This window comes from Haliaeetus albicilla, unplaced genomic scaffold (assembly GCF_947461875.1).
Source record: "Haliaeetus albicilla unplaced genomic scaffold, bHalAlb1.1 scaffold_146, whole genome shotgun sequence".
NCBI classification, from domain to species: domain Eukaryota; kingdom Metazoa; phylum Chordata; class Aves; order Accipitriformes; family Accipitridae; genus Haliaeetus; species Haliaeetus albicilla.
This window is the reverse complement of record NW_027212543.1, coordinates 45,430-73,281: the sequence shown is the minus strand read 5'-3', so window position 1 is coordinate 73,281 and position 27,852 is coordinate 45,430. Positions and strand designations below refer to the sequence as shown.

The following is a 27,852-nucleotide window of genomic DNA, read 5'->3' as shown; positions in this document are numbered from 1 at the left end:
TGGCTGGGCTGGCCAAGGGGGGGGAAGGGCGGGCGGGGATTGGTGGCTGGTGGGGCTGGGAGGCGTGGCGGTGTCAGTGGCAGCCGCGCATGCGCCGTGGCGGAGTCCTCCCAGCTCCTCCTCTCTAGCCGGCCCGCCCCCCTCTATGCTCCACCCCCCCGGATCTGCCGCGCCGTGGCCGGAAGCGGATGTGACGCACAATGCGGAAGTACCGCGCCGTAGCCGGGCAGGTGCCACCATGGCAGCGACGGGAGGGGGGGGCGGCGGCGGCCACTCGGGGCCGTCAGCAGGTGAGGGGGGGTCCCGGGGCGGGGGGAGGCCGTGGGGGGGGCCGTAGGGCCGACTTGGGGGGCGGGGGGGGGCTACAAGGTGGATTAGGGGGGCTGGGGGGGTCTATGGGGGAGAGCAGGGGGGCTATAGGGCAGGCCGGGGGCCTGGGGGGGGGGCTGTAGGGCGGATTTGGGGGGCTGAGGGGGTCTGGGGGGGCTGTAGGGTAGGTTAGAGGGTCGGGGGGCTCTATAGGGCAGAGCAAGGGGGCTGAGGGGGGCTATAGGGCAGGGCGGGGGGGCTGTGGGGCAGAGCAGGGGGTCTGGGGGCGGTTATGGGGCAGAGTAGGGGGGTCTGGGGGGGGGCTATGGGGCTGACAGGAGAGTCAGGGGGCTTGGGGTGGTTGTAGGGCAGATGGGGGGGCTACAGGGTGGACTGGGGGGCTATAGGTCAGAGTTGGGGGGGTATAGGGTGGACGGAGGAGCTGTACATCAGAGTTGGAGGCCTATAGGGCAGGGTTGGGGGGGCCATAGGTCAGACTGAGGGTCTGTAGGTCAGAGTTGGGGGGCTGTAGGGCAGGGGTGGGGGGCTATAGGGTGGATGGAGGAGCTATAGATCAGAGTTGGAAGCCTATAGGGCAGGGTTGGGGGGCTGTAGGATGGACTGAGGGGCTGTAGGGCAGAGTTGGGGGGCTGTAAGGCAGGGGTGGGGGGCTATAGGGCAGGGTTGCGGGGTTATAGGGTGGACCGAGGGTCTATAGGTCAGAGTCGGGGGGCTGTAGGCAGAGTTGGAGACCTATAGGGCAGGGTTGGGGGGCTGTAGGTCAGACCGAGGGTCTATAGGTCAAAGTTGGGGGGCTACAGGGTGGACGGAGGAGCTGTACGTTAAGAGTCGGAGGGCTGTAGAGCAGACAGAGGGGCTATAGGGTGGACAGAGAGCCTATAGGGCAGGGTTGGGGGGCTATAGGGTGGATGGAGGGGCTGTAGGGCAGGGTTGGGGGCTTATAGGGCAGACTGAGAGGCTGTAGGGCAGGGTTGGAGGGGCTATAGGGCAGACTGAGGGGCTGGGGGGCAGGATTGGGGGGCTGTAGGGTGGACGGAGGAGCTATAGGTCAGAGTTGGAGGCCCATAGGGCAGGGCTGGGGGGCTGTAGGTCAGAGTTTGGGGGCTGCAGGCAGAGTTGGAGGTCTATAGGGCGGACCGAGGGTCTATAGGTCAGGGTTGGAGGGCTGTAGGGTGGACCGAGGGGCTACAGGGCAGGGTTGGGGGGGCTACAGTGCAGACGGAGGAGCTATAGGGGAGGGTTGGGGGGCTATAGGTCAGAGCTGGGGGTCTATAGGGTGGATGGAGGGGCTGTAGGGCAGACCAAGGGTCTATAGCTCAGACCTGGGGGGCTGCAGGGCGGACTGAGGGGCCATAGGTCAGAGTTGGAGGCCTATAGGTGAGGGTTGGGAGGCTGTAGGGTGGGTTGGGGGGCTGCAGAGCGGACGGAGGGGGCTACAGGCCCGAGCAGGACCCCCCGGCCGTGGGGCGCGCCGTGGGGCAGCCCCACTGATCCCCCCCCCTCCCCGCAGTGTCGCGGCGGGTGAAGTACGCCAGCCTGGGGGTGCTGGTGCTGCAGAACGCCTCGCTGGTGCTGAGCATCCGCTACGTCCGCACCCTGCCCGGGGAGCGGTTCCTGCCCACCACCGCCGTCGTCCTGGCCGAGGCGATGAAGGGCGGCGCCTGCCTCCTCCTCCTCCTCCTCCAGCACCGCGGTGAGGGACGGGGACCTGGGGGACGGTTTGGGGGACGTGGGGTGACACGGGGGGGACATGGGGATGCGGGGGGACGCAGGACGGGGGGGGACGACACGTGAGGGGATGCAGGAGGGGACGTGGGGGGACACGGGGGACGTGAGGTGGGACATGGGGGGGACACGGGAGGGGACGTGGGGGGACACAGGAGATGGGGGGACACGGGGGGGTGTGAAAAGACGTGGGGGGACGCGAGGGGACGTGAGGTGGGACGTGGGGGGGACACAGGAGATGTGGGAGGACACGGGGACATGTGAAAAGACGTGGGGGGACACAGAAGGGGATGTGGGGGGGACACAGGAGATGTGGGGGGACATGGGGACATCTGAAAAGATGTGGGGGGACATGAGGGGACACAGGAGGGGACGTGGGGGGACACAGGAGATGGGGGGACACGGGGGGGTGTGAAAAGACGTGGGGGGACGCGAGGGGATGTGAGGTGGGACATGGGGGGGACACAGGAGGGGACGTGGGGGGGGACACAGGAGATGTGGGGGGACACGGGGACGTGTGAAAAGACGTGGGGGGACATGAGGGGACACAGGAGGGGACGTGGGGGGACACGGGGGGACGTGGGGTGGACACAGGGGACGTGAGTTGGGACATGGGGGGACACGGAGGGACATGAAAAGACGTGGGGGGACGCGAGGGGACGTGAGGTGGGACGTGGGGGGGACACAGGAGATGTGGGGGGACACGGGGGGGTGTGAAAAGACGTGGGGGGACATGAGGGGACACAGGAGGGGACGTGGGGGGACACGGGGGGACACAGGGTGGACACGGGACGTGAGGTGGGACATGGGGGGGACACGGGAGGGGACGTGGGGGGACACGTGAAAAGATGTGGGGGGATACAAGGGGACGTGAGGAGACACAGGAGAGGACGTGAGGGGACATGGGGGGACACGGGGGACATGAGGAGACGTGGGAGGATGTAAGGGGACGTGGGGGGGACACGGGGGGGCACGTGAGGGGACACGGGGGGATGCGGGGGGACACGAGGTGGGACACGGTGGGGGGACGTGAGAGGACGGAGGGACACAGGAGGGGACGTCGGGGACACGGCCGACCCACCGGCGGGTTGTGTCCGTCCCCCCCCTCCACCGCTGGGGACAAAGGGGGCCTGACCCCCGTCCCGCGTCCGTGTGTCCCCCCCCGCCCCAGGCAGCGTGCGGCAGACGGCGGTGACGCTGCACGAGGCGGTGGTGGGACAGTTCGGGGACACGCTGCGCCTGGCCGTCCCCTCCCTCATCTACACCCTCCAGAACAACCTCCAGTACGTCGCCATCTCCAACCTGCCCGCCGCCACCTTCCAGGTGGGACGTTCGGGGACGTGCGGGGACGCGGTGGCGCGCAGAACGGGGGGGACCCCGCATCCCCACCCCGAACCCTTGGGCATCCCCGTCTCGGTGTCCCCGTCTCTCTCCTTGTCCCTGTGCCCATGGTGGCGTCCCTGTCCCCGTCCCCCTGTCCCTGTCCCCACGTCCTTCACCCCACAGTGGGGTCCCCGTCCCCATATCCCCGTCCCCGTGTCCCCATCCCTGTCCCCACATCCTTCACCCCCCATCCCTGTCCCCATCCCTGTGTCCTTGTCCCCATTTTCACGTCCCTCACCCCCCAGTGGGGTCCCCATCCCTCCATTCCTGTCCCTGTCCCCACGTCCTTCACTCCACAGTGGGGTCCCCAGCCCTCTATTCCCGTCCCCCCATCACCATCCCCGTCCCCATGTCTCTCACCCCTCAGTAGGGTCCCCGTCCCCGTGTCCTTGTCCCCACCCCCACGTCCCTCACCCCACAGTGGGGTCCCCAGCCCCGTGTCCTCGTTCCTGTGCCCATGGTGGCATCCCCGTCCCCACATCCCTGTCCCCATCCCTGTCCCCGTCCCCACATCCCTGTCCGCACATCCTTCACCCCACAGTGGGGTCCCCATCCCTCTATTCCCGTCCCCCCATCCCCGTCCCCATCCCCGTGTCCTTGTCCCCATTTTTGCGTCCCTCACCCCCCCGTGGAGTCCCCATCCTTCCGTCCCTGTCCCTGTCCCGACATCCCTGTCCCCACGTCCTTCACCCCACAGTGGGGTCCCCATCCCTCTATTCCCGTCCCCCCATCCCCGTCCCCATCCCCGTGTCCTTGTCCCCATTTTTGCGTCCCTCACCCCCCCGTGGAGTCCCCATCCTTCCGTCCCTGTCCCTGTCCCGACATCCCTGTCCCCACGTCCTTCACCCCACAGTGGGGTCCCCATCTCTCTATTCCCGTCCCCCCATCCCCGTGTCCCCATCCCTGTCCCCATCCCCGTGTCCTTGTCCCCATTTTTGCGTCCCTCACCCCCCAGTGGAGTCCCCATCCCTCCGTCCCTGTCCCCGTCCCCCCATCCCTGTCCCCGTCTCCCCATCCCTCACCCCACAGTGGGGTCCCTGTCCCCGTGTCCTTGTCCCTGTCCCCATGGTGGCATCCCCATCCTCCCATCCCTCACCCCACAGCGGGGTCCCCGTCCCCACGTCCTTCACCCCACAGTGGGGTCCCCATCCCCGTGTCCTTGTCCCCATCCCCATGTCTCTCACCCCACAGTGGCGTCCCCGTCCCCCCATCCCCGTGTCCTTGTCCCCATTTTCGTGTCCCTCACCCCCCAGTGGGGTCCCCATCCCTCCATTCCTGTCCCTGTCCCCACGTCCCTGTCCCCACGTCCCTCACCCCACAGCAGGGTCCCTGTCCCCCTATTCCTGTCCCTATGCTGCCATCCCCGTCCCCCCATCCCCATCCCCGTCCCCCCATCCCTGTCCCCATGGTGACACCCCCATCCCCATCCCCGTCCCCCCGTCCCCATCCCTCACCCCACAGCGGGGTCCCCGTCCCTCTATTCCCGTCCCCCCATCCCCGTCCCCATCCCCGTGTCCTTGTCCCCATTTTCACATCCCTCACCCCCCAGTGGGGTCCCCATCCCTCCATTCCTGTCCCTGTCCCCACGTCCCTGTCCCCACGTCCCTCACCCCACAGTGGGGTCCCCGTCCCCCTGTTCCTGTCCCTGTCCCCCCATCCCCGTCCCTCCATCCCTGTCCCCATGGTGACATCCCTGTCCCCATCCCTCACCCCACAGCGGGGTCCCCGTCCCTGTGCCCATGGTGACATCCCTGTCCCCATCCCCGTCCCCCCATCCCTGTCCCCATGTCCTCATCCCTGTCCCCATCCCCGTCCCCATCCCTCACCCCACAGCGGGGTCCCCGTCCCCCCGTCCCTGTCCCCATGGTGACATCCCTGTCCCCATCCCCGTCCCCCCGTCCCCATCCCTCACCCCACAGCGCTCCCCCCACCCCTCTCCTTGGTGGTGACGTCCCTCCCCTCATCCCCATCCCCATTTTCCCCCCCCCCCCGGTGGCGGCCGTTCCCTTCACCCCCTCTCCTTCTCCCCCTCCCCGGACGGTGACAACCCCCCCCCCCGGTGTCCCGTGTCCCCCCCGCAGGTGACGTACCAGCTGAAAATCCTGACCACCGCGCTTTTTTCGGTGCTGCTGCTGGGGACGTCCCTCTCGCGGCTGCAGTGGCTCTCGCTCGCCCTCCTCTTCGCCGGGGTAGCCCTGGTCCAAGCCGAACAAGCCCGAGCCGCGCCGGGGGGTTCTCCGTCCCCCGCCGAAGGACCCCCCCAAAGTTACGCCGTGGGGTTGGCGGCGGTGGCCGCCTCGTGCCTCTCGTCGGGTTTCGCCGGCGTTTACTTCGAGCGGCTGCTGAAGACGACGGGAGGTTCCATCTGGGTCCGCAACGTCCAGCTGGGCGCCGTGGGGACGGCCGTGGGTTTGGCCGCCATGGTGGCCGCCGAGGGCTCGGCGGTAGCCGGCTTGGGCTTTTTTTACGGTTACAACCCGGCCGTTTGGGCCGTGGTGGTCAACCAAGCGGCCGGGGGGCTTTTGGTAGCCGTGGTGGTCCGCTACGCCGACAACATCTTGAAGGGTTTCGCCACCGCCCTCTCCATTTTGGCTTCCACCGTCGCCTCCGTCCATCTTTTCGGCTTCCGACCCCGCGGCCCTTTCCTGGCCGGCACCGCCATGGTCCTGGCCGCCGTCTACCTCTACGGCCGCCCTCGCGCCGCCAACGCCGCCGCCGCCAACCGCGCCGACGCCGAGGGACGGCAGCAGCAGCAGCAGGACGGCGGCGGCAAGTCAGTGGGGGCGTGAGGGGAGGTGGGGACCCCCCCCCCCGCCCCCGCCCCTCTCCCCCCCTCCGCCGGTGTTTTGGGGGATGGGGGACGGGACGGGGGGTTGGCGGCAGGAGGGGGAGGAAGACCCCGGTGGGGTTCGTTAGCGGGGGGGGGGTCTGGTGAGGTTCGTTAGGCGATGAAGGAGCCAGTAAGGTTCGTTTTGGTGGCGGTGGGGGACCTGGTAAGGTTCATTAGGTGGAGGGGGACCCGTTAAGGTTCGTTAGGTGGCGGTGGGGGACCTAATGGGGGTCATTAGGGGGTGGGGGACCCATTAGGGCTCGTTAGGCGGCGGTGGAGGACCCATTCAGGTTGGTTAGGTGGCTGTGGGGGCCCCATTAAGGTTCATTTGGTGGTGGGAGACCGTTAAGGTTCGTTAGGTGGCGGTGGGGGACCTAATGGGGTTCGTTAGGTGGCGGTGGGGGACCCATTAGGGTTCATTTGGTGGTGGGGGACCCATTAAGGTTCGTTAGGTGGCGGTGGGGGACCTAATGGGGGTCATTAGGGGGTGGGGGACCCATTAGGGCTCGTTAGGCGGCGGTGGAGGACCCATTCAGGTTGGTTAGGTGGCTGTGGGGGCCCCATTAAGGTTCATTTGGTGGTGGGAGACCGTTAAGGTTCGTTAGGTGGCGGTGGGGGACCTAATGGGGTTCGTTAGGTGGCGGTGGGGGACCCATTAGGGTTCATTTGGTGGTGGGGGACCCATTAAGGTTCGTTAGGTGGCGGTGAGGGACCTAATGGGGGTCATTAGGGGGTGGGGGACCCATTAGGGCTCGTTAGGCGGCGGTGGAGGACCCATTCGGGTTCGTTAGGTGGCTGTGGGGGCCCCATTAAGGTTCGTTAGGTGGCGGTGGGGGACCTAATGGGGGTCATTAGGGGGTGGGGGACCCATTAGGGTTCGTTAGGTTCGTGAGGTGATGGGGGCCCATTAGAGTTCGTTAGGCGGTGGTGGGGACTCGTTAAGGCTCGTTAGGTGGTGGGGACCCATTGGGGTTCATTAGGGGACGAGGGACCCATTGGGGTTCCTTAGGTGGTGGTGGGGACCTAATGGGGGTCATTAGGTGGTGGCAGGAACTCGTTAAGGCTCGTTAGGTGGTGGGGACCTAACGGGGCTCGTTAGGTGGTGGGGACCCGGAGCTGAAGGTTAATGAGGCGACAGGAATCCATTGGGGGTTCGTTAGGTGACAGGGACCCCTTGGGGCTCGTTAGGGGTCATCCCGCCTCGTTAGCGGGGGGCCGGGGGCACAGAGGGGCCCCTCCCGGGGCGGGGGGGAGGGGCAGAATGTACAGATTTTATAGGGGGGGAGGGGAGGGAGGGGACACGGCGCGTTTTTAACTGTGAATCGGGGCTAATAAAGGCAGATTTGGTTAACGGCCGCGTGCTGGGGCGGGCACTAACCCCACTAACCTCCGCGAACCGAGACGTGACGTATGGAGTCCATAGGGACCCCCCCCGGGTGCCATAGGGTCCCCCCGACGGTGTATAGGATCCACAGGGAGCCCCCCCAGGGCCATACAGCGTCCATAGGGGCATATAGGATCTATAGAGCCCCCCCCCCCGCACACATATAGGATCTATAGGAGCCCCCCAAGGCTACAAAGGAGCCATAAGGCTTCTCCTGAGGCTGTATAAGATCCATAGGGAGCCTCCCCCGTGCCATGTAGGATCCATAGATACATACAGAATCCATAGGACACCCCCTGAGGGTATACAGGGCCCCCCCCCGTGGGTGTATAGGATCCACAGAGGCATATGGAATCCACAGGGCCCCCCCGATGGTGTATAGGATGCACAGGGAGGCCCCCCAGGGCCATACAGCATCCATAGGGGCCCCCCAAAGGTTCATAGGATCCATAGGGGCCCCCCCACGGACAATAGGGGCCCCCTGAGAATATACAGGGCCTCTCCTGAGGCCGTATAGGATCCATAGGGAGCCTCCCCCCCGCCATGTAGGATCCATAGACACATATAGAATCCATAGAACACCCCCTGAGGGTATACAGGGCCCCCCCAAGGGTATATAGGGCCCCCCTGATGGTGTATAGGATGCACAGGGAGCCCCCCCCAGGGCCATACAGCCTCCATAGTGGCATATAGGATCCACAGGGACCCCCTGAGAACATATAGGGCCTCCCTTGATGGCCTATAGGATCCATAGGGAGCCCCCCTGGGGGCATATAGGATCCATAGGCCCCCCCCGCACACATATAGGACCCATAGGGACCCCCCGGGGCCGTATAGGATGCCCAGGGCCGCCCTCAGCCCCGGGGTCTCTCTCTCTTGCAGGTCTCCCTCCAAGGACAAGGGCTCCTGATGGGATCAACCCCCCCCCCGGCCCCTATAGGGCCCATACGGACCCACCGCGCTCTATAGGGCCCGCAGCCCCCCCCCAGGCCCTATAGACACCCCCCACCCCCCCCATCGGGCTCCCAGCCCCCTGCCCCGTCCTACAGGGGCTCCGTGGGTTCCCTCCCCCCCCCCTTCCCCGCGAGTATCGGGTTTGAGGCCGGTTTTTTGGGTGAATTAAGACGATTTCGGTCAAACCGCGCGCTGCCCGCAGGAGTGTTGGGGGGGGTGGAGCCCTCTGCGCGCGCGCCGCCGCCCGGCCCCGCCCACCCGCCCCCGTCCCATTGGCGGAAAAGCAGGAAACCACCGAGGGGAGGCGGCTTTATTGGTCCTAGAGCGGCCGCGCGACGTCACTTCCGCCCGCTCCCCGGCGGGAAGAGCACCTCCGAACGAACCATCGAGAGGAGCCTCCCGGCGGCCTAGAAGGGCCGCGGGTGGGTGGAAAGAGCGGCCGCTCTCTCCCCTTCCCACCGCTCCCAGTCCGTCCCAGTGCTCCCAGTTCCCCACCACACACACACACACACACACGTCAGCGCAGGAGGCAGGCGAGCACCCAGCACCCCAGCGTCACCCAGTGGCTCGCCCAGTTCAGCTCCGACCACTTGCGGATGGTGTACGACATCCCGTAACCCTGGTTGAGGGGGGGGGAAGGACACGCAAAATGGCGGCCGGGGGACGGGGGGGAGGAAGGGTTTTGGGGTGACTTCGGGGTTTTTTGGGGTCGCCCACCTGCTCCTCGACGGTGTCGTCGGCCTCCATGTCGAAGAGGGCGCCCAGGTAGGAGAGGTGGAAGAGGGCGACGGCCCCCAGCGCCCCGTTCAGCCCCCGCACCCACAGCGCCTGCAGGAAACGGGGGATTGGGAGGGGTGGGGTGGGGTCAGAGGTGGGTGGGGACACGCCCCGACCCCGCCCCGACCCCGCCCTGACGCGCTCACGTCCTTGTGGCGGTGGGGGCAGCCGGGGGGGCAGCGCTTGGAGAGGACGCAGGCGTCAAAGATGGCGGCCAGGCGCTTCCGGAGCACTGGGGAGGGGGGAAGGGGCGGGGTCAGCGCTTGGCCACGCCCCCATCTCCACCCACCACGCCCACAGGTCTGCCCACCCCTGCCAGGCTCCACCCACACCCCTCCAGGCTCCACCCACGGACTGTAGCCCCACCTACTCCCTTTAGGTTCTGCCCATGCTCTCCAGGCTCCGCCCCCAGCCCCTTTAGCCCCGCCCACACCTTGTAAACCCCACTCAAAGCCCTCCAGGCTCCACCCACAGTCCCATTTAACCCCGCCTACACTTCATAGGCTCCACCCAGAGCCCTCAGTTCCCCCCACAGCCCCATTTAGCCCCACCCACCCCTTCTAGGCCCCACCCATGCTTTCTAGGCTCCACCCAAAGCCCTGTTTAGCCCCACCCACCCCTTGTAGGCTCCACCCAGAGCCCCCAGCTCCTCCCACAGCCTTTAGCCCCACCCACACCTTACAGGCTCCACCCACAGGCCCATTTAGCCCCACCCACACCTTCTAAGTACCACCCACAGCCCCACTTAGCCCCGCCTACACCCTCTAAGTACCACCCACAGCCCCATTTAGCCCTGCCCACCCCTTTCAGCCCCCCACCCAGACCCCTCCCACAGCCCTTAAGCCCCACCCACTTTCCAGTCCCCTCCTCCTCTCCCCACCCCATTCCCTTTGTCCCCGCCCCCATTCCCCAGGCCCCGCCCCCAGCCTTAAAGGGCCAGCGCTGACCGTGCTCCACGTAGGTGATGAGGCCGAGGGAGAGGAGGACGGCGGCCAGGTGGAAGCTGAGACCCTGGGGGGGGGGACACGACATGACATGGGGGGGGGGGTCAGGGAGGTTGGGGGGGGCCCGGGAGGGGTTTGGGGGGGCCCAGGAAGGTTTTGGGGGGGGTCGGGGGGGTTTAGGGGGGTTTGGGGGGGGTCTCACGTGGAGGAGAGCGCTGGCCGCGTAGGTGCCCAGCACGGCGGCGAAGGTCCCCAGTCGTCGGGCGGTCTGAAAGACGTCTGTCGACGTCGGCGCCCCCCCCCCCCCAGTTAAAACCAGTAGCGGACCCCTTCCCCGGTCCCTTTTCCCAGTCCACTCACAGGTGTGGAGCCAGCGGGACATGGGCAGGTTCCAGTTGGTGACGACGTCGGCCATGGAACGCGGCAGTTCCACCCGCAGCGGCCGCGACACCGCCAGGTCCCTACGGCGGACGCCGGCGTCACCGGTGGTGGTCGGGGGGGGGGGGGGGGGGATCCCCGTTCCCGAAAATCCCCCCCCAGCCCCCCCGTTCCTCACCAGTGGAGGTGGTCGTGGTGGAAGGAGGCGCCGGATCCGGCCAGGGTGGCGGTGGCCTCGGAGAGGAAAGCCACGAAGAAGTTGCTGAAGTGGAAGGAGAGGGCGCTCTCGTAGGCGTGGAGCCACCTGGGGGGGGGACACACACAAAGTGGGGGGGGGGGGGGGTTGGATTTGGGGGACGCACACGCACGTCTTGTGTCACACCCCCCCCGCAGTGTCCCCGCAGCCCCCCAACATCCCCACCCCTCCAGATCCTCACACCCCCGTGTTCCCCCAAAACCCCCGTGCCCCCCCAAAACCCCCACATCCCCCCCAAACCCCCTTGCGCCCCCCCAAAACACCCATACCCCCCGAAACTCCCCTGTGCCCCCCAAAACACTCCACATTCCCACCAACCCCCCCGTGCCCCCCAAAACCCCCCACATCCCCCCAAAGCCCCCATGCCCCCCCAAACACCCCACAGCCCCCCAAAACCCCCTGTACCCCCCACAAAACCCCCCTGTATCCCCCCAAACCTCCCCTGTGCCCCCCCAAAACCCCCCACATCCCCCCCCAAAACCCTCTGTGCTCCCCACAACCCCCCCCTGTATCCCCCCCCAAACCCCCCGGGCCCCCTCAAAACCCCCCTGTGCCCCCCCCAAAACCCCCTGTATCCCCCAAACCCCCCCCCATGCCCCCCCCCTCACCTAGCAAACACGCTCCTGGGCAGCCCAGATAGAAGGAGAGACGGTCAGTGAGCGGGGAAGGTTTGGGGCTCGGGGGGTCCCCGGGGATTCGGGGGGGTCCCCGGGGGTTCGGGGGGGGGTCTCACCGGCGCAGGGCGCGGGCGCCGTAGAGCGGCAGGAGGCAGGAGAAGAGGAAGGGGGCCAGGCAGGTGGAGACCAGGAGGCAGAGCAGGGCCAGCCCCAGGCTGCGCAGCCCCTTGCGGGCCCAGGCCGCGCTCTGGGGGGGGGGGGCAAGAGGGGGTGTCAAGGGGGCCCCCCCAAAATCTACGCCCCCCCCCCCCCCCAGCCCCACTAAACCCCCCCTCACCCTTCACCACTCCCCAGGTCCCTCCCAAAAGTCTCGATGGCCCCCAATAGCCCCCCCAAGACATCCCCAAACCCTCCCCGTCATCCGTGTCCCGTCCCCCCCAAATCTTAAGGACCCCCCCTCATCCCCTCCAGGTCCCCCCAAAACCCTCCTGCCCCCCCCAAACTCCTCAACATCCCCCCACAACACTCCTACCCCCCCAAACTCCTCCCAGTCCCCCCCAAAGCCCCCCCCCAAATCTCAAGGCCCCCCCCATCCCCTCCAGGTCCCCCCCAAAACTCCTCAACACCCTCCCAAAACCCTCCTGCCCCCCCAAACTCCTCAACACCCCCTCAAAACCCTCCTACCCCCCCAAACTCCTCCCAGTTTCTCCCAAAGCCCCCCCCAAATCTCAAGGCCCCCCCCCATCCCCTCCAGGTCCCCCCAAAAACTCCTCAACACCCCCCCTAAACCCTCCTGCCCCCCTCAAACTCCTCAACACCCCCCCAAACTCCTCAACACCCCCCCCAAAACCCTCCTACCCCCCAAACTCCTCCCAGTTCCCCCCAAAACCCCCCCAAATCTCAAGCCCCTGCCCCATCCCCTCCAGGACCCCCCCAAACTCCTCCCAGTTTCTCCCAAAGCCCCCCCCAAATCTCAAGGCCCCCCCATCCCCTCCAGGTCCCCCCAAAAACCCTCCTGCCCCCTCCAAACCCCTCAACACCCCCCCAAAACCCCTCAAGGCCCCCCCAAAACCCCTCCCAGCACCCCACACCCCTCAAGGCCCCCCCCCCAAATCCCACTCCCCCCTCCCCGTACCAGGGGGGGCCCCTCGACGGCCCGCAGGTACGCCCCGAAAGGTTCCCAGGGCCCGAAGATGACGGAGCCGGGGGAGCAGAGGTACCCCAAAACCTGGGCGGGGGAGGGTTCCCGCCCCGGCCCCCCCTCGGCCCCCCGGTCCAGGTCGAAGCCCAGCGACACCGCCTTCATCGCCACCACCATCTGCGCCCCTGAGTCGTACGTTGTCGTGTCCCCCCCCAAATCAGGGAGGGGGGCACCCCAAAATATGGGGGTGTCCCCCCCCCACCCCCTGAGGGACCCAGGCAGCCAGGGAGGGGGGATCCCGGCGTTTTTTGGGGGGGGGGAACACCCCCGGGTTGCAGGGTCTCACCTCGCATCTTGTGCCAGGTGACGGTGTCCACCATGTGCAGCTCCCTGTGTGGGGGGGGGGGGGGGGGTGTGCTCCCAGTTACTCCCAGTGACCCCCCTGGTTCCACACCAGGGCTCCCAGTTTACCCCCAGACTCCTTCCCCCCCTTGATGCTGTTTCAATCCTTCCCAGTGCTCCCAGTTTCCCTCCCGGTTACCTCCAGTCCCCTCGATCTCCCCCAACTCCCCTCCCAGTCGCTCCAGTGCCTCCCAGTTACATCCAGAACCTTCCCAGTGTCTCCTACTCCCCTCCCAGCATCCCAAGCTCTCCCCCAGTGCCCCCAATCACCCTCCCAGCCGCCTCAATTGCCCCAACTCCCCTTCCAGTCCACCCCAGTGCCCCCAGTCCCCCTCCCAGTTACCTCTAGCACTCTCCCAGTTACCTCTAGCACCTTCCCAGCACCCCCAGTGCCCCCAATCACCACCCTAATGCCCCCAACTCCCCCCCAGTACCCCCAATCCCCCTCTCAGGCCCCCCAACTCCCCCCCAGTGCCCCCAATCCCCCTCCCAGCACTCCCAATCTCCCCAATCCCCCTCCCAGTTCCCCTCAGCACCCCCAATCCCCATCCCAGCACCCCCAATCCCCATCCCAGCACCCCCAACTCCTCTCCCAGTCCCCCAGTGCCGCAAATCCCCATCCTAGTCCCTCTCAGTGCCCCCAATTCCCCTTCCAGCACTCCCAATCTACCCCAATCCCTCCCTCAGTGCCCCCAATCCCCACCCAGTGCCCCCAATCCCCCTCTCAGTGTCCCCAATCCCCCTCCCAGTCCCCCCCAGTGACCCCAAACCCCCTCTCAGTGTCCCCAATCCCCCTCCCAGTCCCCCCCAGCGCCCCCAATCCCCCCCAGCGCCCCCAATCCCCATCCCAGCACCCCCAACTCCCCTCCCAGTCCTTCCAATCCCCATCCTAGTCCCCCTCAGCAGCCCCAATTCCACTCCCAGCACCCCCAGTGCCCCTCCCAGCGCCCCCAATACGCCCCCCATACCCCATCAGGAGGTAGCTGAGGGCGGCCAGGGCGAGGCAGAGCCCTCGCTGGGCCCGGGCCCGGCTCAGCAGAAGGGTGAGGGCGCAGAGCCCGCTCAGCAGGGCCACCCACAGCGCCTGCGCCCCGAAGAAGTGGTGCAGGGCCAGCAGGCCCCCCGCCGCCGCCCCTGCGTGCTTCCCCCCCTGCGGCAGCGCTGCGCACGCCGACAGCGGGGGGGGGTCAGCTGAGGGAATTGGGGGGGCCCCCCCGGGGAAGGCCCCGTGGGATCGGGAGCTCTTACAGGGGAGGTGGGGTGGCTGAGCCCCCCCCCTCCCCCAGTGCCTGGGTCTCCCCAAACTCCTGCCCCCCCCCCCCCCCAGACCCCTAGGTGGTCCCCCCTGGATGCCTGGGTTCCCCTAAACTCCTAACCACCCCCCAGACTCCTGAGGACCCCCCACCCCGATGCCTGGGCCCCCCTAAACTCCCCCCCATGCCTGGGTCCCCCCCCAAATGCTTGGGTCCCCTTCAAATCCCAGCCCCCCCCCACCGGATGCTTGAGGATCCCCAAACTCCTGGCTGTCCCCCCCCAGCGCCTGGGTCCCCCCAAAACCCCTAGGTCCCCCCCCCAAAACCCCCAGGCCCCCTCCTAATGCCTGCCCCCTCCCCCCAGACTCCCGCATCCCCCTCCCCCGCCGATGCCGCCCCACTCACGCAGCCGGTGCAGCAGCCGGGCCCCCAGGCAGAGCAGCAACAACGGCCAGACCTGGGCCAGGCCCTGCCGAGCCGTCGGTACCACGCAACCGGGCAATACCTGCGCCGCGAACTCCCGCGGCGGCAGGGCCGCCATCCTGGAGGGGGTGCGTGCGTGTGGGGAGGGGGGAAGCGGGGGTCGACGACGCCGTGGACCCCCCCCTCGGGGGTGTATATCCCCCTCCCCGGGCCCGTAGCCCCCCTCCCCGGGCCCGCACCTCACCCGGCGCCGCCGCCGCCTGCCCGCGCTGAGGGGGGAAGGCGACGCCGCCGGGCTGAGGAGAAAGGGGCGGAACCTTCCCCTCGACCAATCACCGCCCGCTCTCCCTCCCCGCGCTGACCGGTTGACCAATCGGAAGGCGGCGCGGCCAAAATGGCGGCGGAGGACGTGGCCGCCGTTGCCAAGGGCGGGATGTGGTTGCCGGGGAGAGGGGGATGCCGGTCGCGGGGGGGCGGGGTCTGGTTGCCAGGGGCGGGGTCTAGTTGCCGGGGCGGGGTCTGGTTGTCAGGGGCGGGGTCTGGTCGCCAAGGAGCTGGACTGGGTTGCTAGGGGCGGGGCGCGGTTGCCACGGAGAGGAACGAGGTTACCGGGGGCGTGGCTTGGTTGCCAGGGGCGGGGCGAGTTAGCCGGGGGGCGGGGCGCGGTTGTCAGGGGCCGCCAGGTGAGTGGTGGTGCCGCGCCGCGCGGTGCACTGTGGGCCGGGGAGGGGTCGGTCCTCCAGCATCCCACAATGCCCCGCGCCCTTCCGCCTCATCCTTCCCCAGTATCACCAGTATGGACCAGTACATCGTCCTGGGCCGCATCGGGGAAGGCGCCCACGGTGTCGTCTTCAAAGCCAAGGACAGGGAGGTGGGAGCTGGGCACGGGGTTGGGGGTCCTGTGGGCCTGGGGGAGGGATGGGGGGGGGGGCTGTGGGCCTGTAGGCCTCAGCCGCCTCGGTCCCCTTTTTGGGGGGGGGTCTGTGGGCCTGGGTCGCCCCCCAAAACCCTCATCTGTGTCTGTGTGTGTCCCCCCCAAGACAGGGGAAATGGTGGCCCTGAAGAAGGTCCCCCTGCGCCGCCCCGAAGAGGGGGTGCCCCCCCAAACCCTGCGGGAGATCAAAGCTCTGCGGGAGATCGAGGACCACCCCCATGTAAGTGTGTGCAACCCCCCCCCCGGGTCCTCCTTTAAATTTTGGGGTCCCCCCCAAACCCGCTATACATCCTTCCACCTCATAACAGAGTGCTCCTACAGTGGGATATGGGGGTACCCCCCCCGGATGCCTGGGTCCCTCTCTAGATCTTGGGGTCCACCCCCACAAACACCCCATACCCCCCCAAACCCATGTCAGGGTCCTCCCACAACAGGATATCGGGGTCCCCCCAAACTCCTGGGTCCCACTCGAGGTCTTGGGGTCCCCCCCAAACCCCCTATACCCCCCCAAAGTCCCTCTACCCCCCCAAACCCCCTATACCCCCCCCAAACCCATATCAGGGTCCTCCCACAGCAGGATATTGGGGTCCCTCCCAACTCCTGGGTCCCCCTTCTAGATCCTGGGGTCCCCCCCCAAACCTCCCATACCCCCCCAAATCCCCTGTACCCCCCCAAAGCCCCATACACCCCTCAACCCTCCCCATACCCCCCCCAAAACCCATATCAGGGTCCTCCCACAGCAGGATATTGGGGTGTCTCATCATGTCCATCCCCCCCAGATATTGGGGTGTCCCCCAGATGTTGGGGTCCCCCCCAGATGCCAAGGTCCCCCCCCTAGATACTGGGCTCCCCCCCCGCTTGCCTTCATGTACCCCCCTCCCACGATGTTGTGGTCCCCCCCCCGATATCGGGGTCCCCCCCCAGATATCGGGGTCCCCCCCTCAGATATTGGGGTGTCCCCCCCAGGTGGTCCGCCTCCGCGCCGCTTTCGCCCAGGGTCCCGCCATCGTCCTGGCCTTCGATTTCCTGGTGGGGGATTTGGGGGGGCTCCTACGGGCGGCCCCCGCCCCCCTGCCCCCCCCTCGCGTCCGGGCTTTGCTGGCCATGACCCTGAGGGGGTTGGGGCACTGTCACCGCCAGCGCATCCTGCATCGGGTAAGGGGGACCCCAAAATCGATGGGGGGGACCCAAAAATCAAAATGGGGGGACCCCAAGATCGAGGGGGTGGGACCCAGGTGTGTGGGGGGAATCTAAGATGTGTGTGTGTGGGGCGAACCCCAGATCTAGAGGGGGACTCAGGAGTTCAGGGGGGACCCAGGTGTCTGTGGGGGGGACCCCAAAATCTAGGGGGGACCCAGGTGTTTGGGAGGGGATCCCCGAGATTTAAAGGGGGACCCCAAGATTGGGGGGGGGCACAGGTGTTAGAGGGGGACTCAGGAGTTCAGGGGGGACCCAGGTGTTTGGGGGGGACCCCAAAATTTAATGGGGATGCAGGCATTTGGGGGGACACCCCAAGATCTAGGGGGACCCCAAGATGTAGAGGGGGACCCAGGTGTTTGGGGGGGACCCCAAGATCTGAGGGGGACCCAGGTGTTTGGGGGGACCCCAAGATCTAGGGGGGACTCCAAGATGTAGAGGGGGACCCAGGTGTTTGGGAGGGGACCCCAAGATCTGGAGGGGGGGCGGGTGATGGGGGGACACCCTAAGATCTAGAAGGGAGCTTAGATGTTTAGGGGGGACCCAAGCATTTGGGGGGGGACCCCAAGATTTTGGGGGGATGCAGGTTTTTAGGGGGACCCCAAGATGTAGAAGGAGACTCAGGTGTTTTGGAGGGGGACCCCAAGATCGAGGGGGGGGTTGAGGTGTGTGGGGGACTCTTAAGATCTAGATGGGAACTCAGGTGTTCGGGGGGGACCCCAAGATTTTGGGGGGATGTGGGTGTTTTGGGGGACCCTAAGATTTTGGGGGGATGTGGGTGTTTCGGGGGACCCTAAGATTGAGGGGGGACGCAGGTCTTGTGGGGGGGACACACGACCCAGGTGTCTGGGGTGAGCCGGGAGACCCCAATATCCAAGCGCTGGAGTAAGCTGGTACCAGCACTGGGGGGGGGGGGGGGGGCGCAAATGGGCACTGGGGGAGTACTGGGGGGGGACCCAGGCATCTGGGGGGGGACCCAGACATCCTGGGGGGGGGACCCAAGCGTTTTGGGGGGGTCGCAGGACCTGAAGCCGGCCAACCTGCTGCTGGACGGGATGGGTCGGCTGAAGCTGGCGGATTTCGGGCTGGCCCGAGTCCTGGCCACCCCCCAGGGACGTCCCTACAGCCACCAAGTGGCCACCAGGTACCGGACGCCTGGGTCCGCGCCCCCCCCCCGGGGTCCTGGGTGCCCCCCCCCAAAAAAATTGACAGCCCCCCTTATTTTTTAGGTGGTATCGAGCCCCCGAGCTTCTCTATGGCGCCAGGCACTACGACGAAGGAGTCGATTTATGGTGAGGTCCGCACGCCGGTGTGTCCCCCCTCCCCGGGACCCCTGTGTCCCCCCCCAGACCCTTTTGTCCCCCCCCCGGGGACCCCTGCGTCCCCCCCGACCCCCTCTTCTCACCCTGTGTCCTGTCCCCGCCCCCCGCAGGGCGGTGGGGTGTATTTTTGGGGAGCTGTTGAACCTGTCCCCCCTTTTCCCCGGAGAGAACGACATCGAGCAGCTCTGCTGCGTCCTGCGGGCGCTCGGCACCCCCAGTCCCCGCGCCTGGCCTGTGAGTTACTGGGAGGGACTGGGAGGACTGGGAGGGGGGAAAAGGGTCTTGAGAACGCTGGAAGAGGTGCTGGGATATATTGGGAGAGGTGCTGGGATATACTGAGAGGGCACTGGGATATACTGGGAGGGCACTGGGATACATTGAGGGGTCACTGACGTACTGGGAGGTTTATTGGGACACACTGGGGAGGCACTGCGATGCATTGGGGATCACTGGGGGATACTGGGAGGCCACAGGGCCATGTTTGAGGGGTCACTAACATACTGGGAGGTCTACTGGCGCATACTGGGGGAGCACTGGAATGCATTGGGGGTCACTGGGCGATAGTGGGAGGCCACAGGGACACGTTGTGGGGTCACTGGTATACTAGTAGGTTTCGTGGTACGTACTGGGACATACTGGGAAGTACAGAAACATGTTGGGGAGTCATTGGTATACTGAAAAGTTTACTGGGACATGCTGGGGGAGCACTGGGACACATTGGAGGCCGCTGGGGGATGCTGGGAGGTCACTGGGATGCATTGAGGGTCGCTGGGAGATACTGGGGGTGTCACTGGGAAGTACTGGTGGGTCACTAGCATACTAGAAGACCACTGAGAGATACTGGGAGGTTACTGGGACATACTGGGGTGCAGTGCAGAGTACTGGGAGATAGCAAAGAATTAGAGGGCGATGCTGGGACATACTGGTGGTTAGTGTGACATATTAGAGGGGCGCTGGGGCATACTGGGGGGTACTGGGAGGTACTGGGCAACCATTAAAATGTGTTGGGTCTTACTGGGATGGGACTAGGGAGTGTTTGGGGTTACTGGTGGGCTACTGGGGCAAACTGGGGGGGCCCCTGGGAGACACTGGGGGTTACTGGGAAGCACTGGGACACAGTGGTGGGGTACTGGGAGATACTGGAAAAGCATTAAAATATACTGGGAGGTACTGGGATGGGGCTATGGAGTGTTTGGGGCTATTAGGAGATACTGGGAAACCATTAAAATATAGTGGGATGGGACTGGGCAGCATTGGGGGTTACTGAGGGACTACTGGGAGATACTGGGGGGCTACTGGGGGGCAACGAGAACATATAAGTGAAGCACTAAAGCATACTGGAATAGTACTGGAGCATTTGGGGTTAGTGGGGAGCTACTGGGAAACACTGAAAAACCATTAAAGTATACTGGAATGGGACTAGGAAGTGCCGGGCGTTACTGGGGGGCTACTGGGAGATACTGGGAGAGTGCTAGAAAATACGGGTGGACGATTAAAGCATACTGGGATGGTACTGGAGTGTTCAGGGCTATTGGGGGGCTACTGGGAGATACTGGGAACCCCTTCAAGTATCACTGGGATGGGACTGGGGAGCGTCGGGTGTTACTGGGAGCTACTGGGGACTTACTGGGACGTCCTGGTTCCGCAGGAGCTGTCGGAGCTTCCCGATTACCCCAAGATCCGGTTCCGGCGACAGGATCCGGCCCCTCTGGAGCAACTGGTGCCCGAGGCCGAACCGGCCGCCCGCGACCTCCTGCGCCGTTTCCTCCGCTACCCCTCGCGCCAGCGCATCCGCGCCCACCAGGTGGGGGGGCCCCCAGGCGTCGGGGGGGGCCCCCAGGCATTGGGGGGGGCACCCAGGTGTTGGTGAGGGGGACCCAGGCATCTGGGGCAGGTGGGGTCTCAGGGGTCTGGGGGGGGGACCCAGGGGTTTGGGGGGCACCCAGGCGTCTGGGGGGGGGACCCAGGGGTTTGGGGGGCACCCAGGCACCTGGGGGACACACCCAGGCATGTGGGGGGGGGCACCCAGGGGTTGGCAAGGGGGACCCAGGCATCTGGGGCAAGTGGGGTCTCAGGCGTCTGGGGGGGGGCACCCAGGCATCTGGGGGGGGCACCCAGGTGTTGGGGGGGGCACCCAGGCATCCAGGGCAAGTGGGGTCTCAGGGGTTTGGGGGGCGACCCAGGGGTTTGGGGGGCACCCAGGCACCTGGGGGGGACACCCAGGCATGTGGGGGGGGGGCTCCCAGGTATTGGGGGGGCACCCAGGTGTTGGCGAGGGGGACCCAGGCATCTGGGGCAAGTGGGGTCTCAGGGATCTGGGGGGGGCACCCAGGTGTTGGGGGGGCACCCAGGCATCTGGGGGGGACTCAGGCATCTGGGGGGGCACCCAGGCATCCAGGGCAAGTGGGGTCTCAGGGGTTTGGGGGGGCACCCAGGCATCAGGGGGGGGCACCCAGGGATCTGGGGGGGGCACCCAGGTGTTGGTGAGGGGGACCCAGGCATCTGGGGCAGGTGGGGTCTCAGGGGTCTGGGGGGGCACCCAGGCGTCTGGGGGGGACCCCGGTGTTTGGGGGGGGGGACGACCAAGGTGTTGGCAAGGGGCAGGTGGGGTCTCAGGGGTCTGGGGGGGCACCCAGGTGTTGGTGAGGGGGACCCAGGCATCCGGGACAAGTGGGGTCTCGGGGTCTGGGGAGGGACCCAGGTGCTGCGGGGGTCACCCATGGGGACCCAGGCATCCTGCCCCCCCCCTCGCCTCTTATTTTGGGGGGTCCTGGGAAGGGGTGGGAATACAGAGGAGGTCCTGGGGGGGGATTAGGGGCACCCCATGACCCCCCCCCCATTATCTCACAGGCTCTGCTGCACCCCTACTTCTTCGGCCCCCTGGAGTTGACCCCCCCTCCGCCCCAGGGGGGGTCCCGGCCGCCCCCCGACTTCAACCTGGACACCCCCCTATTACCGGCGCTGCCCCCCCCCGGTGCTCTGGCCCCCCCAGCACCCGGGGACCCCCGCTGAGCCCCCCACCGTGGGGCCTGGACGCCTGGGGGTCTTCAGTGGGGTGGGGGGGGCACCCAGACGCCTGGGTCCCCTCCCTGTCCACCCCCTACCCCCCCCCCACATCCCCCCAAGGACCAAAACGGCGTTGGAAACGGCGAAAATGGTGAAAATTCTCATTTTGAGCCGGGAAACGCAGAATTCGAAGTCAAAACCGCTGATTTTGGGGCCGTAGAAGCGACTCTGGGGGCAACGAGAGGATGAAAAATCCCCGGGTTGGGTCCGGAAACGCCGGATTTGAGCCCGAACCTCAGGTGAGGTCAGCACCCCTGGTTTTGGGCTGGAAAATCCCAATTTTGGGCTTGGAAACGTGGTTTCTGGGACTAAAATTCCCCAATTTTAGGCCTAAAATCCCCAGTTTTGAGCTGAGAAATCCCAATTTGGGGGTTGGAAATGTGCCTTCTGGGGCTGAAAATTCCCACTTGGGGCTAAAAATTCTCATTTTTGAGGCTGAAACCCGCCAGCTGGGAGAGAAAACACCAGTTTTGAGGCTGAAAGTGCCAAATTCGGGGCTAAAAATCTCTAATTAGGTGCCAAGAATGTCTATTTGGGGCAGAAAATAACAAACTTTGGGTTGAAAAATCCCGATTTTGAGCTGAAAATCCTCACTTTGGGGGCTGAAACCCCCAATCTGGGACTGAAAGCAGCAATTTTAGGTTGAAAAGCTTGACTTTGAGGTTAAAAACCCCAATTTTGAGGCAGAGGCCCCGAATTCAGTGGAAAAGCCACAAGTAGTGGCTGAAAATGAATAATTGGAAGGCAGAATATTGCAATTTTGTGTTGAAATTTGTTAATCTAGCTGTATAATTTGGAAATTTGGCTTTATAATTCCCAAGTTTGGGGCTGAAAACCCCAATTTCAGGACTGCTGACTCTATTTCTTCCTTGAAAACACCCGTTTTGGGGCCCCAAAGTGCCAGACTGTGGGGGGGGGCTGAAGATCCCCATTTTGGTGCCAAAACCAGTGGATTTGGGGCTGAAAATCCTCATTTGGGGGGCTGAAACCCCCAATACGGATCTGAAAACACCACTCTTGGGTTGAAATCCCTGATTTTGAGGTTAAAAAGCCCAATTTTGGAGCAGAAAGCCTGAATTCAGTGGGAAAAGTGCCGGTTTGTGGCTGAAGCCAATTTGAAAGCAGAGGATTGCGATTCGGTGTTGAAATTAGCTAATTTGGCTCTATAATGTGCTGATTTGGGTTTGTAATTCCTGAATTTGAGGCTCAAAACCCTAATTTTGTGGCTCCGGATTGCATTTCTCCTTCGAAAACACCCGTTCCGAGGCCAAAAATGCCAAATTAGGGGGCGAAAATCCCCCTTTCGGCGCCAAAAAAAGTGAATTTGGGGCTGAAAATCCCCAATTTTGGCCCCGGAAACCCAAATTTTGGGCTAAACCCCCCCAGTTTGGGGTCCGAAACCCCTGAATTTTGGGGTGCTCTGCCACCGGGTGCTGTTTATGTAGGACCTACACTAATGGTGGTGGCGGCGGCAGGGGGGGGGGGGTTCCCCCGTTCTGGCCGGGGCCGATAAGGCGGTTTCGGGGAAGGGGCCGGCACCTTCCCCTGAACCCCGGGGGTGGCGGGGGGGGGACGACACCCGGACGCCTGGGTCCCTTGGCTCCGCCCTGCCCCCCCCAAACCCAACCGCCGCCGGCCCCGGCATCAGATAAGGCTTATCAGGACCCGGCAGCCCCGGGGGCCGTTGACGTCCTGGCGGGGGGGGGCCATGGACCCAGGCATCCACCCCCCCCCTCCCCCAAAAAACCCCAAGAGCCCCAGACGTCTGGGTGCCCCCCACCTCTGCAGACCCCCCAGGGACCCAGGCGTCTGGGTGCTGACCCCCTCCCCAACTTTATAACCCCCCCCTCCAACTTTATCACCCCCCCCCCCAATTTTATCACACCCCCCCCACGCCAAGGACCCGGACGTCCGGGGTGGGGGGGACCCCCAGGCGTCTGGGATCTTCCAGGGGGACCCAAGCATCCGGGCTGCCCCCCCCTAAACACCCCCCCAACTTTTTTTTGGGAGGTGTGGGGGGGTTGTCCAGCCAGGGTGGGGTCCCAAAGCCCCTCCCCTGCCGGCCCAACCCCAGGGCGGGGCCCGTGCCCCTCCCCACCTGCGTCCGTCTGTCCGTCCGTCTGACCCACGGTGACACGACGGCTCCAGGTTAGTGACACCCCCCCCCCCATCCCACCCCCATTTCTCTGCCCCGTGGGGTTTTGGGGAGGGGGGGGGGACACCCAGATGTCCGGGTGCTAATTTTGGGGAGGGGGGGGGGTGTGTGTCTCCCCACAGGCCCCACCGTCGCTGCTGCCCCCCCGGGGACCCAGGCGTCCGGGTCCCCCATGGAGTTCGTGGCGTTGGGGGGGCCGGAGGGGGCCCCCCCTTTCCCAGATGATGCCGGAGCTTTCTTGGGGCTGGGGGGGCCCGAAGGGCTGGAGGCAGGGGGGCTGCTGGCCCCCTACCCCCCCCCAGGTACCCCCCTGTGTCTCCCCCTTGTCCTCGTGTCCCCCCCAACGTCCCCACGTGTCCCCAATTCCCTTCCCCCTGTCCCTTCTTGTGCCCCCCCCCCAATTTCCCCCCATGTGCCCCCCCTCCATGTCCTTGTGTCCCCCCCAGGGCCCCCCCCTTGTCCCAAATGCCCCCCCCATGTCCTCATAGCCCCCCAGTGTGTCCCCCCCTTGTCCCCAGTGTGTGTCCCCCCGCCGTGTCGTGTGTCCCCCCCCCCTCACTAATGTGTGTCCCCCCCCCCCAGGCCGCCTGTCGCTGGTGCCGTGGGCCGACGGGGGGACGTTGGGGGGCCCCCCCTGGGCCGCCCCCCCCCCAGAGCCCCCCCGATTTCTGGAGCTGCTGCAGCCCCCCCGGGGCAGCCCCCCCCCTGCGGGGCCCCTCCTGCCCCCCAGCGCCCCCCCGCCCTGCGGTGAGTCGGTCCTACTGGGAGCACTGGTGCAGACTGGGAGGGGGTATACCGGGGCACAGCAGTTCATACTGATATGCACTGGGGGGCACACTGGTCCATGCTGGTGTCTGTATTGGTTCATACTGGTCTATACTGGGCAGAGGCAGTGGGAGTGTATGACCTGGGAGTGCATACTGGGACACATACTGGTCTCTACTGGTCTCTACTGGGCAGAGGCAGTGGGAGTGTATGACCTGGGAGTGCATACTGGGACACATACTGGTCTGTACTGGTCCATACTGGGCAGAGACATGAGTGTATGAAGTGGGGGTGCATAGTGGGGCACGTACTGGTGCATACTGGTCTTTACTGCTTTATACTGGTTGATATATTGGGTGGAGGTGTAGCAGTATGTGACCTATAGATGGACACTGAGGTGTGCAGTGGCCTGTGCTTACTGGTTTATACTGGTCAGTACTGTTTTGTATAGATTGGTACTGGTTTATACTGGTCCATACTGGCTTATACTGGGCAGAGCTGCAGGAGCATGGGTGCACACTGGGGTCCCCAGTGCTTTCCACGACTGTATATTGGTCCATACTGGTTCGTGCTTTTCCATAGTGGTGTATGTTGGTTTATATAAGTTTGTAAAGATTTAAACTGGTTTATACTGGTTTATATAGGTTTATATTGGTCTATACTGGTTGATACTGGGTAGAATGTGTGAACTGTGAGTGCACACTGGGGTGCGTGCTGGGATGCACAATGCCCTATGCTATCTCACACTGGTCTGTCCTGGTTTATACTGGTCTTTACTGGTCCATACTCTTCTGTTATGCTCTATATTGGTTTATAGTGATCCAAACTGGTTTATACTGGTTGATCCTGGGCAGAGTGCGTGAACTGGAGATGCCCGCTGGGGCGTGTGGGGGTCTGTAGGGGATTGTGCTGCTTTATGCTGCTTTGTGCTGCTTTATGTTGGTTTTTACTGGTTTGTACTGGTTTTTACTGGTTTGTACTGGTTTTTACTGGTTTGTACTGGTTCTTACTGGGCAGAGGCGCGGGAGTGCGTGAACTGCGGGGCGACGGCGACGCCGCTGTGGCGGCGGGACGGGACGGGCCATTACCTCTGCAACGCCTGCGGGCTCTACCACCGCCTCAACGGCCACAACCGGCCCCTCATCCGCCCCAAAAAGCGCCTGGTGAGCCCCAAAATCCCCCCAAACCCCCCCAAATCCCCCCCCCAAAAATCCCAGGGGACCCCAACCCCCTCCAACCCTGCAGACGCCCCCACCAGTGCTCTCCCAGTGCTCCCAGTTTCCCCGCTGGTGGTCGCCAGCACCCCCAAATCCCCCTCGCAGACTGCCCCCCCCCAGCCAGTGCCCCCCAAATTCCTGCCCCTCAGTGCCCCCCCAGCCCCCCCCCATCTCCCCCTGGTGCCCCCCCAAACCCCACCAGGTACCCCCAGTGTCCCCCAGTGATCCTCCAGCCCCCCCAAACCCCTTGTAGCCCCCCCAAATCCCCCCCAAACTCCCCTTAGCCCCACTGAACCCCCCCTGGCCCCCCCAAGCCCCTCGTAGCCCCCCCAAACGCCCCCCAAACCTCTCCTAGCCCCCCCAAATGCCCCCCAGACCCCTTCTGGCCCCCCAAACACCCCCCCAACCCCTCCTAGCCCCCCCCAAACACCCCCGCAGACCCCTCCTAGCCCCCCCCAAACCCCTCCTAGCCCCCCAAATGCCCCCCAGACCCCTCCTAGCCCCCCAAACCCCTCCTAGCCCCCCCAGACCCATCCTAGCCCCCACAACCCCCCCCAGACCCCTCCTGGCCCCCAAAACCCCTCCTACCCCCCCAAATGCCCCCCAGACCCTTCCTAGCCCCCCAAACCCTTCCTAGCCCCCCCAAATGCCCCCCAAACCCCTCCTAGCTCCCCCAAACACCCCCCAGACCCCTCCTAGGCCCCCCCAGACCCATCCTAGCCCCCACAAATGCCCCCCCAAACCCCTCCTAACCCCCCTAACACCCCCCCAAACCCCTCCTACCTCCCCCAAACACCCCCCAGACCCCTCCTAGCCCCCCCCAAATGCCCTCCAAACCCCTCCTAGGCCCCCCCAGACCCCTCCTAGCCCCCACAAATGGCCCCCAGACCCCTCTTGGCTCCCCCAAACCCCTCCTAGCCCCCCCAACCCCCCCCAGACCCCTCCTAGGCCCCCCCAAATGCCCTCCAAACCCCTCCTAGGCCCCCCCAGACCCCTCCTAGCCCCCACAAATGTCCCCCAACCCCCTCCTAGCCCCCCCAAACCCCCCCAGACCCCTCCTAGGCCCCCCCAACCCCCTCCTATCCCCCCCAAACACCCCCCCAACTTCCCTTCTCCCCCCCAAACCCCCTCTTAACCTCCCCTTTGCCCCCCCCCCCCAGCTGGTGAGCAAGCGGGCCGGCACGGTCTGCAGCAACTGCCAGACCAGCACCACCACCCTCTGGCGTCGCAGCCCCCGGGGGGACCCCGTCTGCAACGCCTGCGGCCTCTACTACAAACTGCACCAGGTGAGGGACCCCCCAAAACCCCCCCGGGGACCCCCAAAACCCCCCGGCACCCCCAAAACCCCCAGGGACCCCCAAACCTCATAGGGACCCCCCAAATCCCTGGGTTCCCCCCCTTGGGGTGCCTGGGTGCGTGGGTCCTCCCCGGATGCTTGGGTCCCCTTAGCCATGTGGGGGGGGGTCTTTGGGGATTTTAGGGACCCCCCCGCCTTGGGGTGGGGGGGTGGAGGAGTGGGGTCACCCTGGGGTGGGGGGGTGCCTGGATGCCTGGGTCGCCCCCCCCCAAATGCCTGGCTTGCCCCCCAAAATGCCTGGCTCCCTCAGTCGGGGGGGGTTTGGGAAGGGAGGTGGGGGACCCCCAGGGGTCTAGTGGTGATGGGGGGGGTCCAGGGGTTCCCCCCCAAAAAACCTGGGTCGTGTATCCCCCCCCCCGCAGGTGAACCGCCCCCTGACCATGCGCAAGGACGGGATCCAGACCCGAAACCGCAAGGTCTCGGCCAAGGGGAAGAAACGACGGCAAGGGGGGGGCGCCGGCGGCCCCGGGGGGGTGACGGATGCCATGGGGGGGCCCCCGCTGCCCCCCCCAGCACCCCCTCAGCCCCCTCCAGAGGATCCGGCTGCCCTCTACACCCTCGGACCCCTCGTCCTCTCCGGACACCTCCTGCCCTTCTCCGCCACCGGACCCTTTTTGGGGGGGCCTGGGGGGAGTTACGCTGCCCCCCCAACCCCTGCTGGACCCCCCCCTGGCCTCAGCCCCCAGCTTTAATGGGGGTGGGGGGCCCCCCAATTACAGTTTGGTATTGGAAACGGAGCCCGGCTCAGGCCTCGTTATTTGGGGGGTGCACTTGGGTGCTTGGGGGGGTGTGTGTGCCCCCTCGGGGGGTTTGAGGGGGGGGGCACCCCCCAAAATGCTGATACAACATGGTGCCCCACCCCCCTGGCCGCGGGCACACCGTAGGGGGCTCCAAGATGGCGGCCTCCAGTGGGGCACACCCAAGATGGCGGCCTCCATGGGCGCATCCAACATGGCGGCTCAGCGCGGCGGCCGGCGAGCCGCGAAGCCACGCCCCTTTATCCCCTTTCTCCAGCCCAGGCTCCGCCCCTTTGCCTCGTTCC

At 65.6% G+C, this 27,852-nt stretch overlaps 5 protein-coding genes and 1 long non-coding RNA gene across 9 annotated transcripts in view; 4 read left to right on the top strand and 2 right to left on the bottom strand.

Annotated features, from left to right (window-relative positions):
- Positions 1–161: 161 nt before the first annotated feature.
- SLC35A2 (solute carrier family 35 member A2) lies at positions 162–8,683 on the top strand. The gene is made up of 5 exons (XM_069778011.1): positions 162–290; positions 1,841–2,023; positions 3,227–3,378; positions 5,520–6,211; positions 8,535–8,683. The coding sequence occupies exons 1-5, from the start codon at positions 239–241 to the stop codon at positions 8,560–8,562; spliced, it is 1,107 nt and encodes a 368-aa protein (XP_069634112.1). The 5' UTR covers positions 162–238; the 3' UTR covers positions 8,563–8,683.
- On the top strand, positions 6,362–7,271 carry LOC138684328 (uncharacterized). Its single transcript, XR_011323640.1, has 5 exons — positions 6,362–6,558; positions 6,619–6,813; positions 6,906–6,966; positions 6,999–7,091; positions 7,162–7,271. It is a non-coding gene; the product is annotated as an uncharacterized lncRNA (long non-coding RNA).
- A 232-nt stretch (positions 8,684–8,915) lies between the features above and the next one.
- Positions 8,916–15,150, bottom strand: PORCN (porcupine O-acyltransferase). The gene is made up of 13 exons (XM_069778003.1): positions 14,780–15,150; positions 14,090–14,282; positions 13,066–13,109; positions 12,714–12,904; positions 11,695–11,825; positions 11,570–11,584; positions 10,884–11,009; positions 10,688–10,788; positions 10,530–10,606; positions 10,331–10,394; positions 9,530–9,615; positions 9,324–9,434; positions 8,916–9,225 (listed from the first exon to the last, which is right to left on the bottom strand). Exons 1-13 carry the CDS (start codon positions 14,913–14,915, stop codon positions 9,124–9,126), a joined length of 1,377 nt encoding a protein of 458 aa, XP_069634104.1. The 5' UTR covers positions 14,916–15,150; the 3' UTR covers positions 8,916–9,123.
- A 309-nt stretch (positions 15,151–15,459) lies between these two features.
- CDK20 (cyclin dependent kinase 20) lies at positions 15,460–23,049 on the top strand. Of its 2 annotated transcripts, XM_069778014.1 has the most exons (8): positions 15,460–15,668; positions 15,838–15,951; positions 16,698–16,886; positions 17,951–18,072; positions 18,158–18,220; positions 18,361–18,484; positions 19,899–20,054; positions 21,101–23,049. In XM_069778014.1, the coding sequence occupies exons 1-8, from the start codon at positions 15,594–15,596 to the stop codon at positions 21,260–21,262; spliced, it is 1,005 nt and encodes a 334-aa protein (XP_069634115.1). In that variant the 5' UTR covers positions 15,460–15,593; the 3' UTR covers positions 21,263–23,049. The 2 variants fall into 2 exon arrangements, with proteins under 2 accessions (XP_069634115.1, XP_069634116.1); XM_069778015.1 differs by lacking the exon at positions 16,698–16,886.
- Positions 21,425–27,547, top strand: GATA1 (GATA binding protein 1). 2 transcript variants are annotated; one of them, XM_069778018.1, is made up of 6 exons: positions 21,425–21,555; positions 23,594–23,773; positions 24,054–24,218; positions 25,254–25,399; positions 26,614–26,739; positions 27,173–27,547. In XM_069778018.1, exons 2-6 carry the CDS (start codon positions 23,644–23,646, stop codon positions 27,500–27,502), a joined length of 897 nt encoding a protein of 298 aa, XP_069634119.1. In that variant the 5' UTR covers positions 21,425–21,555; positions 23,594–23,643; the 3' UTR covers positions 27,503–27,547. The 2 variants fall into 2 exon arrangements, with proteins under 2 accessions (XP_069634119.1, XP_069634118.1); XM_069778017.1 differs by lacking the exon at positions 21,425–21,555 and adding an exon at positions 23,252–23,464.
- WDR45 (WD repeat domain 45) overlaps positions 23,512–27,852 on the bottom strand; it is a 24,428-nt gene continuing 20,087 nt past the window's right edge. For both annotated transcript variants that reach the window (XM_069778013.1, XM_069778012.1), the window contains one exon: positions 23,512–23,535. The gene's annotated coding sequence lies outside the window, so the exon portion shown is untranslated. The remainder of the gene's footprint in view (positions 23,536–27,852) is intronic.

Bases quoted from the DNA above. Each gene is read 5' to 3' on its own strand.
- PORCN (XM_069778003.1), bottom strand. From the start codon at position 14,915: ATGGCGGCCCTGCCGCCGCGGGAGTTCGCGGCGCAGGTATTGCCCGGT. The intron at 10,789-10,883 runs GTGAGGAACGGG...CGTCCGCCGTAG, and splicing joins CACCACGACCACCTCCACTG to GGACCTGGCGGTGTCGCGGC. The intron at 9,616-10,330 runs GTCAGCGCTGGC...CCCCCTCCCCAG, and splicing joins CATCACCTACGTGGAGCACG to TGCTCCGGAAGCGCCTGGCC.
- GATA1 (XM_069778018.1), top strand. From the start codon at position 23,644: ATGGAGTTCGTGGCGTTGGGGGGGCCGGAGGGGGCCCCCCCTTTCCCA. The intron at 24,219-25,253 runs GTGAGTCGGTCC...CTTACTGGGCAG, and splicing joins CAGCGCCCCCCCGCCCTGCG to AGGCGCGGGAGTGCGTGAAC. The intron at 25,400-26,613 runs GTGAGCCCCAAA...CCCCCCCCCCAG, and splicing joins TCCGCCCCAAAAAGCGCCTG to CTGGTGAGCAAGCGGGCCGG.
- CDK20 (XM_069778014.1), top strand. From the start codon at position 15,594: ATGGACCAGTACATCGTCCTGGGCCGCATCGGGGAAGGCGCCCACGGT. The intron at 15,669-15,837 runs GTGGGAGCTGGG...GTCCCCCCCAAG, and splicing joins TCAAAGCCAAGGACAGGGAG to ACAGGGGAAATGGTGGCCCT. The intron at 15,952-16,697 runs GTAAGTGTGTGC...TGTCCCCCCCAG, and splicing joins AGATCGAGGACCACCCCCAT to GTGGTCCGCCTCCGCGCCGC.
- SLC35A2 (XM_069778011.1), top strand. From the start codon at position 239: ATGGCAGCGACGGGAGGGGGGGGCGGCGGCGGCCACTCGGGGCCGTCA. The intron at 2,024-3,226 runs GTGAGGGACGGG...CCCCCGCCCCAG, and splicing joins CCTCCTCCTCCAGCACCGCG to GCAGCGTGCGGCAGACGGCG. The intron at 3,379-5,519 runs GTGGGACGTTCG...TCCCCCCCGCAG, and splicing joins TGCCCGCCGCCACCTTCCAG to GTGACGTACCAGCTGAAAAT.